Source organism: Poecilia formosa, unplaced genomic scaffold (genome assembly GCF_000485575.1).
Source record: "Poecilia formosa unplaced genomic scaffold, Poecilia_formosa-5.1.2 Scaffold145, whole genome shotgun sequence".
Classification (NCBI taxonomy): Eukaryota; Metazoa; Chordata; class Actinopteri; order Cyprinodontiformes; family Poeciliidae; genus Poecilia; species Poecilia formosa.
The window spans coordinates 1-17,073 of record NW_006800084.1 but is presented as its reverse complement, the minus strand read 5'-3'; the positions used below and the strand labels follow the sequence as shown (position 1 = coordinate 17,073).

The window sequence follows — 17,073 nt, the reverse complement described above, 5'->3', positions numbered from 1 at the left end:
ATTTTTTTAGATTTACGGAATCTCAGTTACCCTTCATAGTGGGGGCCGTATTACACCAAGCACTGTAGCTAATATTAGCTGGTATCTCGCCGGTGGACATAAATACAGTAAAGTAATATTCTAATCACAAAATATACACAATAATATGTCCATCTTACTTGTGAAATGTTGTCTGTGGAGCCCTCACATCAATAGTCCATCGATCGGAACAACAATATCCCTCAGTGCTGAGGCATCTTCTGCTGTTTTTATTGAGCAAAGTAGGAGGGACGACCGCTCCAAGATGGCCGCCGTATTTCCTGCGCCGGAGCAGCCAATGCGGGGTCTATTCTTATGTCTATGGTGCTAACGGTGTTAGCAACGTTAGTAGCACGGCAAAAATGACTCTATCCATTATTTAAACAGACGTTTTTTATGCTCTTCTTAGGTTAAGTTATCCCTTCTATAAATAGTTTCTATATTTTTGTGATAACTTTGAATGACAGCTCTTGTCTCCAGCAGATTTGTGTGAGTTTTCATGCCTGACGTCAACTAAACCTCCGCTCTCTTCTCTCCTTCTTCCTTTGAATGCAGCGCTCCAAAATAGCCGTTTATGAGAAAATGTGGTCGTACATGAAATCGGCCGAACCCACCGTGTTTGTCAAGACGACACCGGACGGGGTCTCCCGGGTCCGGAAGTCGAAGGGCAAGTTTGCCTTTCTGCTCGAATCCACAATGAACGAGTACATAGAGCAGCGGAAGCCCTGCGACACCATGAAAGTGGGCGGCAACCTCGACTCTAAGGGCTACGGTGTGGCCACACCTAAAAGCTCAGCATTAAGGTGGGTGGGATAATATAACAATATCCTCTTTGTTGTTATAGTATTCCACCTACCCTGATGTTTCCTTTTGTCATACTCTTCTTCCTTCACTCCTTAATTCTTCTATTTTGTTTCCAAGTGCATCTCTAGGTGAACAGTATTATGGGTTATCTGAATTGAATCAACACATTTATTGTCTTGTCCTATGTTTCTGGTTTGACTGTGTCGTTTTTATTGTTTTGTTCCGAAACGTTATGGTATATGACTCACTTTCTGTGTCTCCACTTGGATGTCAGTGTGCAACTCCACCTCCTCTTGATTGTTCTTTCAGTTTCTCCTACAAGCTCTCCTCCTCCTTGTTGTCTGTGGTGCTCCTTTTATTTATTTATTTATTTATTTTTTGCATTACCCCTACTTTAACTCTGATTTATTCCCGAGTCATTTTTGCTAGTTTTACATGTTGGTCTGTCAGTTGTGATGAATGTTAAGCTGCATGCTGGATGTTTTTTTTTATTTTTTTATACTTACTTCAACAATGACAGAATGTCCCCATCCCGCACACTTCAGTTACAAGCAATGTAACCCTCCATGCCACCTCTCTAATATTTAACATTTCGTTTTGCTGTAAAAGTGCTTTTTATCCCTCCACTCCTGTGGAACTCTTTTACCAATTTGTCCCTCCCGTGCTACCCTTCTGAACCATTGATATTGATCACTATTTCCTACTAATTATTTCATATTAGATTTCTCACGGACCTGTTCATTTTCTTACAAGCTATGTTTTATCGTTTCAAGAAATGCTGTTAACCTGGCAGTGTTAAAACTGAATGAGCAAGGCCTCTTGGACAAATTGAAAAACAAATGGTGGTACGACAAGGGAGAGTGCGGCAGCGGGGGAGGTGACTCTAAGGTCAGCCTCGATGTCACCAAAATCGGGTATCCTAGAACAGAGTAATCGGCAAGGCTGTCGTCACTGACTGCAGAATCAGGGGCCAAGCGCCCGCTGACATGTAACTGATTTAAAAAAGATTAAAAAAATAAAAAAACAGCCTAAGAAGGTTGTTTTAGTCATCCTTTAATCTACAGCTGTGATCATGTGGGAACCCTTTACTTGGCTAATGGAGGAGGAAAAAAAAAAGTATGTGAGAAAACCTGAAGTTCTGTGATGTAAAAGTACTATATGCAGTGCTTGTGACTGAGTAGCAGCTTGACCTGTGGTTATGAAAGGCAGAAACGACGTTTTCCTCTGTTTTTCATACCCACAGGCCAATCAGGAAGTCTCTACATGTCTCTATGTGATGAACGGCGGTAGGAATCCACTCTCCGATCTGCCGCCTCAGAGTTTAGGGCAGGCACGGGAAACAGCGTTGTCTTGAGGGGACTAAGCATCTCAGGCAAACGTGAGAATTCTAATGACAGAGTGACGACTAACAGGACAAACTTTATTTTTGTCTTTATTTTATTATTTGTTTTAATTTCCTCTAACATCTTCCCACCTTTTGCTTGGTCTGGATCTAAGACCAGTAAAAGTCGTTCCATGGCCACCCTCACCTGGGTGGTGAGGGTAAGAACTTGCTGTAGTAAAGAGAACTACCAGAGGGGTATGAAGGGACATGATTTGATTATCCTCTTGTCAGTAAGATGTTGTCTCCAAATATGGTTAGCAACTGAAAACTGTGAGTCTATGCAACCTTTGCTAACTTATCCTATCCGGCAAAAAGCCCAAAATGACACATGACTCGTTTTAAGTTGAGTTTTTTTGTGACACTGGTACATCTTAATGAATCGGAGAATCATTGATAACATTATTAATTCACTAACTTAAATAAAAAGGGACACCACAATGCTTGTTAAATTTGCTATGCACAGAATTACCGAATATATTTCAAATATTTATTCCTGTTAATTTTGATCTGAATATTACATAGAACTGATGAAAAATGGACATTTAAGAACTAGAAAACAATCAGTGTCCAAGCATGGCTATTGAAAGTTGTGTGGAAGAACAAAATGTGGCAGCAAACAAGCCTTTAGCAGGTTGTGAAACAAAGTCCATTCATGAGTTTGGGAGATGTTTTCAAGATGTGTCAGATCTTCACTCTATTGAGGTTTTTATTCTTGATGTAATTGCTCCATCTTGCCACTTTCTCTCTGAGCCTGTTTATTGTCTGGATTACTTTGAATTAATGCCAATAGTGCCACAAAAATATTAACAAAATGCCACTTTTGAACCAGCGACCATGTTAGCAGCCTCTTAAACCAACTGAGGAGACATAAGGACTTGATTCTCTTTCAGAGGTTCTCTTTTCAGATGAAAATAAATGTTGTATTTGATTTGAAAATCAAGGTCCAGCAGAGAGGAACAGAATCCACGTTGCTTGACGTCCAGTGTGAAGTTTCCACAGTCGATTATGATGTGGAGAAACCACGCCATCTGCTGGCGGTCGTCCACCGGGTTTTTATCAAGTCCAAATTCAGCACAGGACATTTTAGAGCAGCTTCTCACAACTGAAACCTTCTTTGATGGCCATGATATCACTGAGCATGACTGACCTACCATGTCTCCTGACCTGAACCCCACAGAGAAACTAAGAGGAAGATGAGAGACACCAAACCCAACAATGCAGATGAGCTGATGACCAATATTAACTCTTCAGCAGAGCCACAGACTGACTGGCAGCATCACTCTGATGCAGCAATTCAGGCTAAAGGAGCCCAGATCAAGAATCTGGTGCTTATGCTGTAGGACGGGGTGCCCAGACGTTTTACAAAACTGACAAATTTAATTTACTGGTGGGCCAAAAAATAGATTAAATAAAAAAAAAAAATAGTCTGTGCTTTTTCTTTATTTTACTTGTTAAAATGTAATTTTTAAAAATGAAATCTGTACATCATTAAATATCCAAAAAATAAATAGGACTTCAAAATGTTGCCTTATTGAAAAAAAAAAGAAAAGAAAACCAGACTATTTTTGGTCGTTAATTGTTTTCTATTTTTTTCCACCAATTTTGTACCATTCTTTCCATGTGATCGGGGCCAAACAAAATAATTTCAAGGGCCACAAACAGCTCCCGAGCCACACTTCGGACACCTCTTCTGTAGGACACACTTTTTAGTAGGCTGACGTTTCCGTTGTAAAATATTTTGTAGAGCTATTATGTCTTACATAAAAGCATTTTTTTTTACATTATTAATTAAATAACTTTTTCATGATCCTCTAATTCATTGAGATGTGCCAATAAATGTCGAAATGAGCAAATAACTCCTGTAATTTAAATTTCATATTTTCTGACATTTAATGTTAAAGATGAGCTTCTATTTTTGTGATTTTTTTTTTCTTTCTTTTTTGTTTTTTCATTTGTCATGCTGCGAGCATTTCTTAGATTTAGTAGCTTGATGCCGTACATGAGCTCGGCCCTGCAGAGCACCTCAGATCTTTTCCTACATCAGAGTCATTTTGACGATACGAAACCCCCCGCCCTCCTGTTTTAGACGCCGTACTGTGGTACCTCTGCGTTCATGTCTGCTCTCCAGCTTGCATCACGGCAGCAGTACCATCAAAGAGGAGAGCAGGGCGACTTTGCTGTCATTTTCTGTCGATATCCACTTCTGAGTGAGCAGGGCGTGGAAGCTACCAGAGAATAACACAAAGACGCCTTCCTCCTCTTGCTCGGCTCAGCGCTTTTCAGGCATGGTTGGAAGGAGACGAGACGATCAGTCAAACAGTACCACATGCGACTGCCACGTTTCCGTTTCCTTATTTCGCTTTCAGAAAACCGTGCGTGTTGTGTAGGAAGGAAAGCAAAATATATTGTATGTAACGACCACTGGCGCCAAAGCAAACCCAAAAGCTACGCAAGGAAAAAGCGGAATCCAGACAGAACGCTTAAAATCCTGTTTCTGTCCGTCTTTAAAGCTAATAATTTTGAAACATGTCCCGTACTCTCCTGTGTGCTCATTCGTCCTCATGGTTTTGTGATTTTGAGTCGTCGTTTTGTCTGCATGAGCAGTTTTGTGTTTGTGCGAATGATCTTCAGTGTTTCCGGACTCCATTGTCCCCCTTCCCGCGTTCCTGTTTTGCAGACAGACTGGAAGGTAAAGTCATGATTTGACATTCTTGCGTCAAAACACACAGCAACAAATGTGCTCTTTTTGGCTCTTAGATTTTATATGATGTAATCCAGCCATCCTCAAAATAAAATAAAAGAAGACAAAGGAAATGCAGCCTTCACATAAAAATGTCAGGTTTTTTTCCCATCACGATATTTTGCACAGGTGTTTGTCATATTTTCTCTTCTAATGGTTTTCGTTATTAGTTGAACCTGGAATCTGTTTGCAGACACATCAGTAAAAAGTAAAACTTTAAATAAATAAAAAATATATTTTTTTTTTTTACTTATAAAATTTTCCCAAAATAAACAATATGATTCAGGGTTTTGAATGCATTCAAACTGGTCAGGGGGTTGCAAAATGATACTTTTTGCAGACTTTTATAGCCATGATTAGGTTAATTAATTCTAATTATATCAATAATTAGAATAATAATGTATATTTTGTGTAAGTGACATAACAGTGACATAACAGACGGCACACTGATGTCTTAAAAAGTTTCATCAGTCAAAGCTTAAACTGAATCCATTAACCATAGTATGAAAATCAGAAAGAGGAATGTTGTAAAAAAAAAAGTAAATATAAAAATGTTGTAGAGTATACCAATAACTGACAGCTGCTGAGATGTTTTTTTTTTTAATGCTCCCCTTTAATACACTTATACAAATTTTCCTGTTAAAAATGGCTATTTTGGGTCGTTTTGCTGATCTGGTTCAGTCTAAAATGAATTGATCCAACTGATGTGGATTTTAAAAAGACATTTTAAGTCATGGAAAATCTGACGATTCTTCTCATTTCTTCCCTTTGCCATTTCATATTGTCATACTGTAAATTGGGTCATTTTGTACCAAACTTTTTTCAGGTCCAAAAAGAATCTGTCCGCTGTGCTGATCTTGAATCAGTTCTTACGATTAATTTTTTTTGGGGGGCACGGGGGTATTCTTAATACCAACTTTGACACCTGATGATTTATGGCAGTGTTTTATAATCTGCTGGTGGTCTACTCACAGGAAATGTAGTTATGTGAGTCCGTCAGATGATGCCTCCCAGCAAGAAGTCGCTCAGACGTGTTTTGGTTTGATCAGAGTTTCCAGTCTGTCATTTTTAATAAACCTCAACTGGCTAATAATCATTGGAAGCCTGGGTGGTGTAATATGAAATTTTTAGAAAATAATGTTCAATTAAATTATACTCAATGGCATTATTTATGTCCACATTTAATCTAAATTCAAACTATTTGAAGACATAAACTGATATCCAGTGATGATGTATGTGGGTAGAAAATGGTTTTGTATGGAGAGAGGTGGATGGGAAAACTGAAAAGAATAGAGCTGTAATAAATATGAAAATGTATATTCAAACTACATATTTTGCAGATTTTTCAAAGCTTCGCAGGAATCCTTGTTTAAGTACATTTTCATGAATCATAATCCAAAAATGTCTCCAGCTACAAAATGCCCTACTTACAGTCTTGCATACAAATTTCTTGATTCAGATAACTCATTAAAGACTACCTAAAAACTCCTCTTACTTTGAATAACATGTGAAGAGCTGAGAGTAATATTTCACTTTGTTCTTTAAATTCTGTCTGCTGCTGTGAAAATATGCCCCAACAAAACTGTCATAGATTAACTTTTCTTTCTTCTGACTGGAAACCAGGACGAAACGCCAACCCTCCCTTCCCCTTTCAATTTCCATTACAAAACAGGCTCTATCTGTTCGACTGCAGGAACACAGTGGTGAATACAATATATTTGATTTGAGATTATAGACACCGGAACCTTTTCTGAGAGGAAATAAGCTTGGAAATGGAGCAGTTGAAACTCGAGCGTAATGTCTCGCAGAACAAGTTGACGTCTGACATCTGGCTTCAAGCGTAGAGCTTCGCGTCGTCGGCGTCTCTGTCCATTGTGGAGCGGCAGACGATTCGGTCTGAAGAGCAAACCAAACCCCAAATTTGTAGAACTCCTTTGGGGGCCGCTCGCCCTTTTACACGGGTCAATCTGCGAGACATTAATCTCAGTCGGTGTTTATGTAATTATCGGACTGCTGTTATCGTCTGTTAGTCAGGAAAGGGTTCCTGTTAGATCCACTTTGCCAAACGCCAACAAAAGGCGACCAAACAGCCAAAAAAAAGAAGTGCTCTCAGCAATCATTGCCTCTGTTTCTCCTTCATTCTTTGAAAGCTACGCAGCAGCTGCTTTATTCTGCACAGTTTTAATCTCTTCTGTTCTTGTGATCAGTGTGTGCCGATTACTCAAAGCGATACAGGTGGGGTCTGGCATGCTAGGTTTAGCCATGGATGGTGAAAGTCTTTTATTGCTATACGATGTAGTGCTGCTTGCTATCTGTGACATGTTGGCCAGGACCCTACTCTATCGCTTTGTACAGTATAAAGTAGTTTAAAGAAGTTGAATAACATAAAATAACATATTACAATGTTATTTATGTTATTTCCCACGTGAAGAACTCCTGTAAACCTTGCAGTATTGAAACTCAGTGAACAAGGCATCTTAGACAAGCTGAAAAACAAATGGTGGTACGATAAGGGTGAATGTGGAACCAAGGACTCTGGAAGTAAGGTCAGTCGCTGCAGGTCTTCTTATACTGATGGCAAAAATGCATTTTACCTTCACTGTTCATATGCAGACATGTAGCGCATACATCCTCAGACATGTTGGCATGAAACACAGTCATGGAGACTAGATTACCTTCACACACTGCAGCTTAGGGTATTTACACAACAGGGCATTGATGCTTTACTTTTAACTCCACGCCATTACCTCTCTGTGCAGACACATAAAACTGCAGCATGATTACACACAGTTTGTATTCACCCCATTAAACTCTTAAAAAGTTTAACGACAAGAACTGAAACCATTATACTGCTGTTTCTCATCCAAACTGCTATTGAAATTTAGTTTGCTGTTGGTCTTATTCATTTGTATGTGGAGTTGTTGTTAAACCCTTTGACAAAAAAAGGAAGAAAAAAAAAACTTGGGCTGCTGTGCAGAATGTTCCAAAACTGAACTAAAACCAGAAATTCATTATAATTACAAGTAATTAACATAGCAACATGTTTTATAAAAAGAAGGACAAGTAATGTTTAGTGGTATTTTCAATATGGAGGATGGCGGTGGTTGCCCAGGGTGGCATCAAAGATGGGGCACAGATTTTTGGATATGCTTATTCCTACAGATGTGGATCTATCAAAAAAAAAAAATCCTTCCTCTAAGCAGTGAGATTTTTTTTTTATAACTGGGGTATTTTATGTGTGAAAAGATCACAACTGAAACACTCCACGAAACAAGAACGTGGGTTCATATCACTCCAGCTCAGGCAGGTAAAACGTTAGGTGAGAGAATCTAGCTTTAACCGTTTTTTCAAAGGTACAGTTGCGAGGTCAAACACTGATGTTGGACAAAAGGGCCTGGCCCAAGATCCTGACACTGTTGGGTTAGTGTCAGGACTCAAATCAAGTTCTTCCATAAAATCCTTACTCATTTATGTCTTTATGGACCTTGCCTAGTTGACTGAAACTTCAACATATTTGAGAGATTTTCTTAGAATTTCTGCCAATTTTCTCTTTAAAGTTGTATTTGTCCTCAGTTAGAAAGACTTAACATGGCACAAATTACATAAAATTAACAGAAAGACCTTCTGCTTAAACTTTCCAGTTGAGTGTTTTCTTGTCGTTGAAACCCCGGGTGTAGTTGCTTTGGAAGAGGCAGAGACCATCTCCAAACTGTTCCCCCCTAAGCTAGCCTAAAACTCTCCAAAATGTCTTGGTGTGGTAAAGCATTAGGAGCCCCTTTTCGTTGGAAACTTTCTCCACTGCTCTAGTAAATGGACATTTACACAGCATCCAAAAAACCTAAGTTGTCATCCACCCAATGACACGACTCTTTGCTTTCCACTTGGATGTAGACCAAGTTTGGATGCAGCTGTTGGTCCATGAAGTTCTTTACTCTACACTAGCAGTCGACTTCTGCCTGTCAAGAAGAGGAAATTCACCAAAGCCCTAACCTCACATCCAATTAGACTACCATGATGGGATTTACTGAACTTCAGAGAACAACCCATCTGTTCCCAAATGCTTGTAGAATTAGTCTGCATATCTAGATGTTTGATTTTATCAATCTGGGAGGGACTGAAACACCTGATTTCAGTGATTTGGATTGGTCCTTTGCCAATGACACAACTGTCACCAAACATAGTTCTGCAATGCAGCCTCATGTGTATTTGCACACTAATGCTTCACTGAGCTGCCTCTGGTATTTATGAATAAATCAGGAAGAAAGGCAGCAACTTTGTTACTCTGATAAAACGCAGTTTGTGAAATGAAGGACCATTTTTTTAGCCTGTCTCTTCTTTTTGATATGTTGCTAAAAATTTCTTCAAGCTATTTTCAACAATCATTATGTTATAGAAAAAGAAAAAATAAGTTAAATTCTTTCTTTTTCTGCATTTTGTGCAGCTGCCCTTTTTTGAACACAGAAAAAGCCATTGTTGCCCTGACAAAACCAAAGTGACCCTTAAATAGCAAGTAAGTGGCCAGGGGGGTATTTAATGGTCATGATGGATTGTCAGAGTAACAAACTTTTTTTTTTTTAATGCATTTTCAATTATAAAATAACTAGTTTGTATACAAAAGTAATCTGACTTTTACCACATAAAAGCAGATTTAACTGGTTTTGGAACCGTTCCATTGGGTTTCAATGCAAATGGTGACACTTGCAGAAATGAATTTCAATCTTACCGTTTGGCTTTTAAAAGCAGCAAAATGGTTCAGTTCTCCTTTCTTACAGCTTGCTACTCTGACTGTACAGATGCAGTGTTGTCAAGGTTGAGTTCAGCAGCTATGGTAGTGAACTGAAGCTAATCTGTAGACCTGTACGACCACGACCGCCTTCCTCTATGTGTGGCCTCGTAAAGAGACCGCAAAGCAGGATAGTCGACAAGTCTCTCTACATTCACCTTGTCAGGGATTTTTTTTTTCCTTTTTTATTTTGATTAAGAGGAGGAGGTCTGTAGATGTACTGTTTTTAGTCAGATTAGGCTTCAGGATGTCTATACACACATTTAGCGACCTCCTCAGAGTAACTGCTAGTGATAGAGTAGCAGTGTTCATGTTGGTTTTGTGCCTCTCAGTGTCCGTTTAAAACCCCTTAATGGTGGTCTGTACCTCCCCCAGGACAAGACAAGTGCATTGAGCCTGAGCAACGTGGCAGGCGTCTTCTATATTCTGGTCGGGGGGCTCGGCTTGGCTATGACCGTTGCTTTGATAGAGTTCTGCTATAAGTCACGGCAGGAAACAAAAAAACTCAAGCTGGCGAAGAACGCCCAAAACTTTAAGCCAGCCCCCCCAGCAAACGCCCAGAATTTTGCCACATACCGTGAAGGCTACAACGTCTACGGGACGGAGAGCGTGAAAATCTAAAGGGTAGGTCACCCGTCGTTTCTCACATTCACCAGCAGAGTAACCAGCAGGTGGGTCTCTGTGCGATTGATCAGTTGTGGAACCTGCAACTCTGGAGAGTTTCAAACTTTTAACAGGATCTAACAGATTTGGGTTTTCTTCCAAGGAGAGTCCCGCATCAAGGTTTCATTTAGAAGCGGATGAAAAACGCGCTCACAGCATGATGTTGTGTTCCTCTGCTGTATTTCACTACGGGGAATGGTGATGTTAAGAGCTTCAGAGTTTGCATTAAATTTATCATTTTTAAATTTACACACTTTTCCAGGCTTTACACAGTTTTCCTAATATTTAAGAAGAAAACATTTATCTAGCAGGCATTGCCACAAACTTATATTAGCTCCTTTTTGCTAGAAAAATCTGAACATTAAACAGATTCCTTTGTTCTCAGTGTCTGTGGGTCCTTAGGTTTATTTGTAAAATAGAATATAACAGAATTGTCTTTGTTTGTTCTGTACTTCTTGTCCTCAAGTGTCTAAAGGTGCCCAAAAATAAAACGAACCATTATAATTATTTATTTGTTCCACAGTGGAGAAAGGAAGAAACATCTGCTTGTTGTTGATGAAGCAACATGACAAGCAAATGGAAACACATTGATAACAAGAAAAACTGCACAGTTGTGCAGATGATGACAGAAATAGAACAAAGTACCAAAACTGTACACATTGTTCATTTTGAATATTTGTCCAAAAATAGACTATTCATGGAAATATGGAAACTGGTGCAGGAGTGTAAACAGCTCATTGTGTTTGTTAGGAGTAGTGGTGGTTGTGCAGTCGAACAGAGAATCTCTGCATCAGCTCTGCAATGATGTTTCTCCGTCATATACATTGTGAGAAGGTCTAATGTCATTTAATGAAATGTGGGCATTTGTTCTTCTTCTCTGGCTTCTAAACAGCTCCGGTTTAAAATCCTGGTATAAAACAATATATAGGTCAGAACTGACCTGTTTTGTCTGCTAGTAATACAGATTGGTAACTTTTAATTAGAAGATTTCAACCTTTTCCATTGTAATACTAATGTACAACAGCCGACACTCACCACTTTTAGATTATTTTCCTTGATTTGTCGCCTCTCAACTAAATCGAAACGATCATCCCTCCAAATTGTAGCAGCTGGGAATCTGAGGTGCTCAAATGACCTGCGTGGTTTTTCTGTTTCGCAGGTGATTCTTAAGCCCCACTGGTGCATAAAGGATAGAAAGAGCCACTCCGACACGTGACCCATGACCCCGACAACCCTCCACCCCTCCAAGGTGGGCAATCCTGGAAGCGACGCCTTCCTCGTCATCAGCTTGGACTCAAGCCAACAAGTCAACAAGTGCTCATTTGGGGTTATGAACCGTCACACTGACAGAGGGCAATCACACGCATCTGGACTTCTGTTTGTGGGAACATGGGAATTGCCTCTTTTTGTGCCTTAAGGAGCATTTTGGCGTCATGGCAATGCAGATTAAATTAAATTAACTTGATAAACAGAACAAAACAACAACAAAAAAATGGCGGCGATTGGATAAGAAACGGCTTCATGTAGATGGACTGATGTAATTACTGTTTTATATTTTGAAGACGACAAAAAAAAAACAAAAAAAAAAAGCCATGGTTTGCAATGAAATCCCTGAGGTACTTAAGTAATTTAAATCCTTTAAAGAGATATTTTTGTGGTGAAACCTTAAGTTGGATAAATGTTATGTTTAGTGAGGTAAAGTCCTTCTCTTGTGTTATAAGGATATTTCCAGTGTCGGAACATTTAGGACAAGCATCAGTAACAATAATAAGGCTAAGGATCAGTTGAACTGGCAGCATTTTCTACCAGTTTTTGTTTTTACTCCAACTTCAACACGTCATGCTTGTGTACATCTGAAACAGCTGGGCTGATGTTTGTTTCATAGCCTGCTGGACATTCAACCTACTCTGTATTTACTAGGATGCTTGTTTTAAATCAAGTATGTCATTTGTTTAAAACTGCCACTTTTTTTGGGGGGGGGGGAAGACATTTCTACCGAAGAGGTCGGCTTGTTTTCAACTTGGCGCCGCGTTACTGAGATCAAGACAATTCCCAACTCTTTAGACGAAAAGGAAAAAAAAAGAGCCCGTTTTACGTAACAAAGCATTGAAGTCGATTTTAAAAGAGCTCATGGTTTACACTTTGTACACACGTCAGCACTGCTCTCGTATAGGTGCGGTTTCATCAAACAGTTTTGGTAAACGGCGCTGTGCCGTAGCTTCTTTTGGTCGCGATGAGCTTCCTGTGCATTTCGCAGAGGCCGCGCGACGAATCCAACATTTGTACGACTAAAACTCTGCAGTCCGCAGGGAGAGGCTGACATTACAAACCATTTGCGCCTACACTTGTTTGATAACTCTTTCTCATCCTTTTCATAAAGTGCATGTGAATTTGGTGGTAGTTTAATCAAATAGCAACTCCAAACGGACCCGGTTTAGTCGGCTCTAAAATGACTGATTCCAGTTTGATTTTAGGGAGGGGGGGTATTTTTGGGTTAATTTATTGATACCTCAACCGTGAGAGTTGCATGTATGGACACAAGCCTCTGTGTAGAGGTCCTGTACAAAGGATTTTATTACATTTCCTTAATAAAAGAAGATTTATATTCAGCTTTGGGATTTTTCTTCTACTGCTTTTCTAAAACTACAAATCTTGACGTGTTTTAAAAGGTGAATATTATTGAGGTCGAGGAATTGCTGTAGACACAAGAGGAACTTTAAGGAAGCAGAGTGAGAGCACATCATCCTGCAACGTGAACTCGTCTGCTGGGACTGCTTCTTAAATTTGGGCTTCCGATGGTTTATTAGAAGATTTTGGTGCTGTACTTGTGGATTTTCTTTCCCTGTTTGCACAAAGTTTAAAAGCTTTCATCAAGCATAAAAATACAGTCAAACTAATGACTGGTTGAACGTTTCTAATCAAACTGCACCCCAAACATACGTTTCTTACAGACATCACCAAGGTTCCTGCTTTATTTTTGGCTCATTTAAAGTGTTTTAATTATCTGGCATCGACCCGACGGTGTGTTTAGTTCACACTCTAACCCGTTTTAGACGACTCAACGAGTTTAGATCCACGTTTGACATCAAACATCCACTTATGTTCAAACTTCATCCGTCCCAAATTGTTGCCCTCAGGTGAAGCAGCCTGGGCTCGTGTTTCTCATGAAGTGGAAACTGCAGCAACACCAGTGTGACTACAGAGCGAATCCAGCCGTAGATCAATGCGGACCGAGGCAGAATCGCCCTGGTTGAGCCACAATAAGAAATTATGTTGGACAAATAAAAGTGAAGCTTTTGAAATGGGATCACTGTCAAACATGGTGGTGGCAGCATCACGACGCAACAATGGACCATTTCCAGATGGTTAAATCTTGAATACACTTATAGTTTCATATTGATAAAGATCCAAACAGATCTGCAGCAAACTGGGTTTTATGAAGCTTTCAGAGCGTCTCCAACTCACAGCTTGTTAAAAGGAGAAAAAAACAAAAAAAAAAACAAACTGAACTATTTATGTTTAAAAGCCAGTTCAACAGCAGGAAACAAACCAGTTATAAAGAACTCTACAAGAATTTTGCCTGAAGCTTGTTGAAAACGGCAAAAGGTGATACGAGTCGCTATTAAACCGATATTAGTGGTGGCGAATGTGCAGTGTATAGAAAATGTTTTGGATTTATTTCAGATTAGAAATAACTTAAGGCAAGACAAGTAACCAATAGAAACCCCATAAAAAGTTAAACTATGGTAAAAGGAAAACACGTAAACTAAACTGAAACGTCAAGAACCATTTAGTCTCATTTGTAAAGTTCAATCATATATTGTTTTTAAGCAAAGCAAGGTTTAATTTCACTGCTCTAAAAGTCACACTCGGACCCGATTACTGTTGGGCTTCCACAATTAGTCAAACGTAAACAATGCTGAACGTTCATACCGATTATCAAACTTCTCTAATCCACAGCTTACATTCTTAAAGAGAGAGAAAAAAGGACAGACACAGTGTTAAAGTGACACTAAGAAAACTATTATTTATTGAGTTTATTTTTTTTTTCTTAAAAAACAAAACATACACTCATTGAGTACAGCAGATAAAATCTCCAAATGTCATTTTTGAAACGGTTGCATTTGGAGTACAGAGCGTCAGAATTTTTCTTTACAATTCTACATCTGAATCAAAGTTGAACCGACATTTTTCTGTTGTTTTTTTTTTCTTTTTTCTGTTTTGTTTGTTTTTTTTATAAATTATGTAAAAACCTGATTAACACAAATTCACAGAAGAACTTGCATGGGACATGGAAAAAAATAAAATAAAAACAAAAAGAATGAAATAACATGATGCGAATTTCATGTTATGTTTTTTTTTTTTTTTATTATTGTACACAATATACAAACTGGTCCTAGGTATTATTTCCTCACTTATGCTTTGCTGTCCTACTTAGATTAAAAGGTGAAGATAAATAAATAAAAGGATCTAAGTAGCTCAAAAAAGGATATGAGGTAAGTGAGTATGGAAACGCAGGTTATATCCAATAAAACAAGCAAAAAAAAAAACCAACAAAAAACGCAAGGCCCGACATCGTACAAAAACAAAAATAAAAAACTGTTTTCAAACATGAGATTATTGAATCCATGACCATTTGCTACCAAAAGATCATTTCATACAGTAACCACATTTCTGGTAGGATAACACTGTGATTACGCACCTTGTGCCCAAACTATTTTATGTATATTTATATATAGATAGATATATCTATATATATAAATGTATATATATATAGATATATAAAAAAAGAAGACAAATTTTATTCAGCTGGTTTATCGTCTGAAACAGGAAGAATAATTGGGTAATGCGTGAATTAACCACAGCTAACAACAGGCATTGGGAGGGGGAAGAAAAAAAAAAGTAAAGAAAAATACAATCGTAAATAAGAATGAACGTCAAAAAGTGGTACAGGTGGAGTTGTGGATGTCTTGCAGATAAAAGTACAGCTTATCCATTTCTGCTGCAGCACAGAGAGGGGAGGAAACAAAGAGCATCAGGCGACTGCAAGACGGCTGATTGAGAAAGAAGCTGAACGGCTCTTACCTTCACTGATTAGTGCACATTATCTGTGCTTGTCAGACGACTTATGAGTGTGATCGTTAAGGGAAACTGAATCACTTAATGCAAAATTTAAAAAACGAGGGACTGTCGATTGATTGTCTAAAATGTGCTCCGTCGATATCCAGAGGAAAAAAGCTCAGGCGGGAACCAGAACTGCTTCCTTTGGCATCGTTGAACATTTTTTAATTAGTGTCTCCTAAAAGTTCATTTAAAAACAGTCAAAAACACCGATTTGTGTAAAGAGTGTGGGCAAATTATCAATACACAGAGCAAAACGTTTCACCCATCAGGGATCAGGTTCGAGTCGCAGAGAACATGGTCGGTTAAACCCCAACATAACCACACAGGTTGGAAAAATGACCTCAGCTAGACGCTTGAAGCTGTTAAAAGATGAACCTGTGAACCAGTTCTGTTGTCTGTACACAGCAACACTCGTTGGGCCTGAGCAACACGGCCAAGTAAAAACACGATAACTGATATCAGGATGGAAGCAAAAAGAAAAACCAAGTTAACTCGAGACGGATTCATAAACACACGGCACGCAGAGCAACGGAGGAAACTATGGCTGCTTAGATCAGGGTGCCGAAGTAAAGAGACGGTGTGTGTCAAAAATGTACAACTTGTCAAAAAAAAAAAAAAAAAAAAAAAAGATTACCGGTAAGATTTTCAAGTCACTGTTCACTCAAGGATATTGCTTTTTCTCCTCCTTCCCTCCAGCGCTGTCCCTCTTCTCCTTCTTCTCAGACTTTTCATGTCTGGACTCCTGCAGGACAAATTAAAGGTTCGCTTTACGAATAACAAATAAGAAACCAAAGTATTTTTCTTTCACTTCACAAACGTGAAAATCTGCACATACGACCTTTTTTTTATGCAAACAAAATAAAACGTATGGGTTTTCATCTTAACAGGCTAGCCAAACGCAGGTAAGTAATGAGCATCACCGTAGTAACGAAAGCCGGGCTGACCTTCTTGCCTCCGGAAGAAGCTCGTTCGGCTTTCACGGACTCGGCCTTCTCCTTGCTCGAGGACTTGGATCTCTTGGTCTTCTCCTTCTCCGGCGTCAGAGGAGAGTCGCATGAAGGACTCGTGCTCTGGCTGTTTTTGGAGGAATCTGGGGAGAGAACGATCCCGCCGTCACGTTTCACGTCCCACCGTGGCCGACTCGAGACGGACAGAAAGCGCTTACTGGTGCCGTTCTCGTCCTTCCTCCGCTTGGACTCTTGGCTGGCCTCGCGCTCGTTGACGGCGTGATCCTAAAAGAGAAGCGGCGACGTTAGGCGTTCGCTGAACGGATCGCTGCGCTTAAAAATGCTCAAATGTTCTGCCGCTGGTGGCAGTTCAATGCGTCTCTGAGCTGAACAACCGCCTTCCCCGTCCGGTCTCTAACTGGTCAGTAGTTTTAAGCGTAAAGCGCTCACTCGTTTTCTCTCTTTCCGTTCCTTTTCCTCCTTCTTCTCTTTGGATCGGCCTTGTACGCTCTCTGTGTCTTTCTTCTCCACTTCCCTCTCTCTGCTCTTGGACCGGGCAACTGAATTAAAGTTGATGTGCTGCTGGAAACAATCCCACATGAACAGAACA

At 39.4% G+C, this 17,073-nt stretch overlaps 2 protein-coding genes across 6 annotated transcripts in view; one reads left to right on the top strand and one right to left on the bottom strand.

The window, feature by feature from the left end:
- Positions 1 to 13,001, top strand: part of gria3a (glutamate receptor, ionotropic, AMPA 3a) — an 81,106-nt gene extending 68,105 nt beyond the window's left edge. The window contains exons 11-14 of one of the 4 annotated variants that reach the window (XM_007563100.2): positions 574 to 821; positions 1,596 to 1,710; positions 10,105 to 10,353; positions 11,552 to 13,001. In XM_007563100.2, coding sequence (XP_007563162.1) covers positions 574 to 821; positions 1,596 to 1,710; positions 10,105 to 10,350 — 609 coding nt within the window. In that variant the 3' untranslated portion in view covers positions 10,351 to 10,353; positions 11,552 to 13,001. Of the gene's footprint in view, positions 1 to 573; positions 822 to 1,595; positions 1,711 to 7,377; positions 7,784 to 10,104; positions 10,354 to 11,551 lie in introns of those variants that run through there. The other 3 variants (XM_007563101.2, XM_007563104.2, XM_016676966.1) reach the window with 3 other exon arrangements.
- A 1,392-nt stretch (positions 13,002 to 14,393) lies between these two features.
- Positions 14,394 to 17,067, bottom strand: LOC103145607 (THO complex subunit 2-like). 2 transcript variants are annotated; one of them, XM_007563099.2, is made up of 6 exons: positions 16,914 to 17,067; positions 16,682 to 16,748; positions 16,461 to 16,606; positions 16,188 to 16,258; positions 15,478 to 15,524; positions 14,394 to 15,394 (listed from the first exon to the last, which is right to left on the bottom strand). In XM_007563099.2, exons 1-5 carry the CDS (start codon positions 17,061 to 17,063, stop codon positions 15,497 to 15,499), a joined length of 462 nt encoding a protein of 153 aa, XP_007563161.1. In that variant the 5' UTR covers positions 17,064 to 17,067; the 3' UTR covers positions 14,394 to 15,394; positions 15,478 to 15,496. The 2 variants fall into 2 exon arrangements, with proteins under 2 accessions (XP_007563161.1, XP_007563160.1); XM_007563098.2 differs by having other exon boundaries at positions 14,394 to 15,391.
- Positions 17,068 to 17,073: the final 6 nt, after the last annotated feature.

Excerpts from the sequence above, each read along its gene's own strand:
- LOC103145607 (XM_007563099.2), bottom strand. The coding sequence starts at position 17,063 with ATGTGGGATTGTTTCCAGCAGCACATCAACTTTAATTCAGTTGCCCGG. Across the intron at positions 16,607-16,681 it reads GAAGGACGAGAACGGCACCA|ATTCCTCCAAAAACAGCCAG; the intron begins GTAAGCGCTTTC and ends TTCTCTCCCCAG. Across the intron at positions 16,259-16,460 it reads CTTCTTCCGGAGGCAAGAAG|GAGTCCAGACATGAAAAGTC; the intron begins GTCAGCCCGGCT and ends TTTGTCCTGCAG.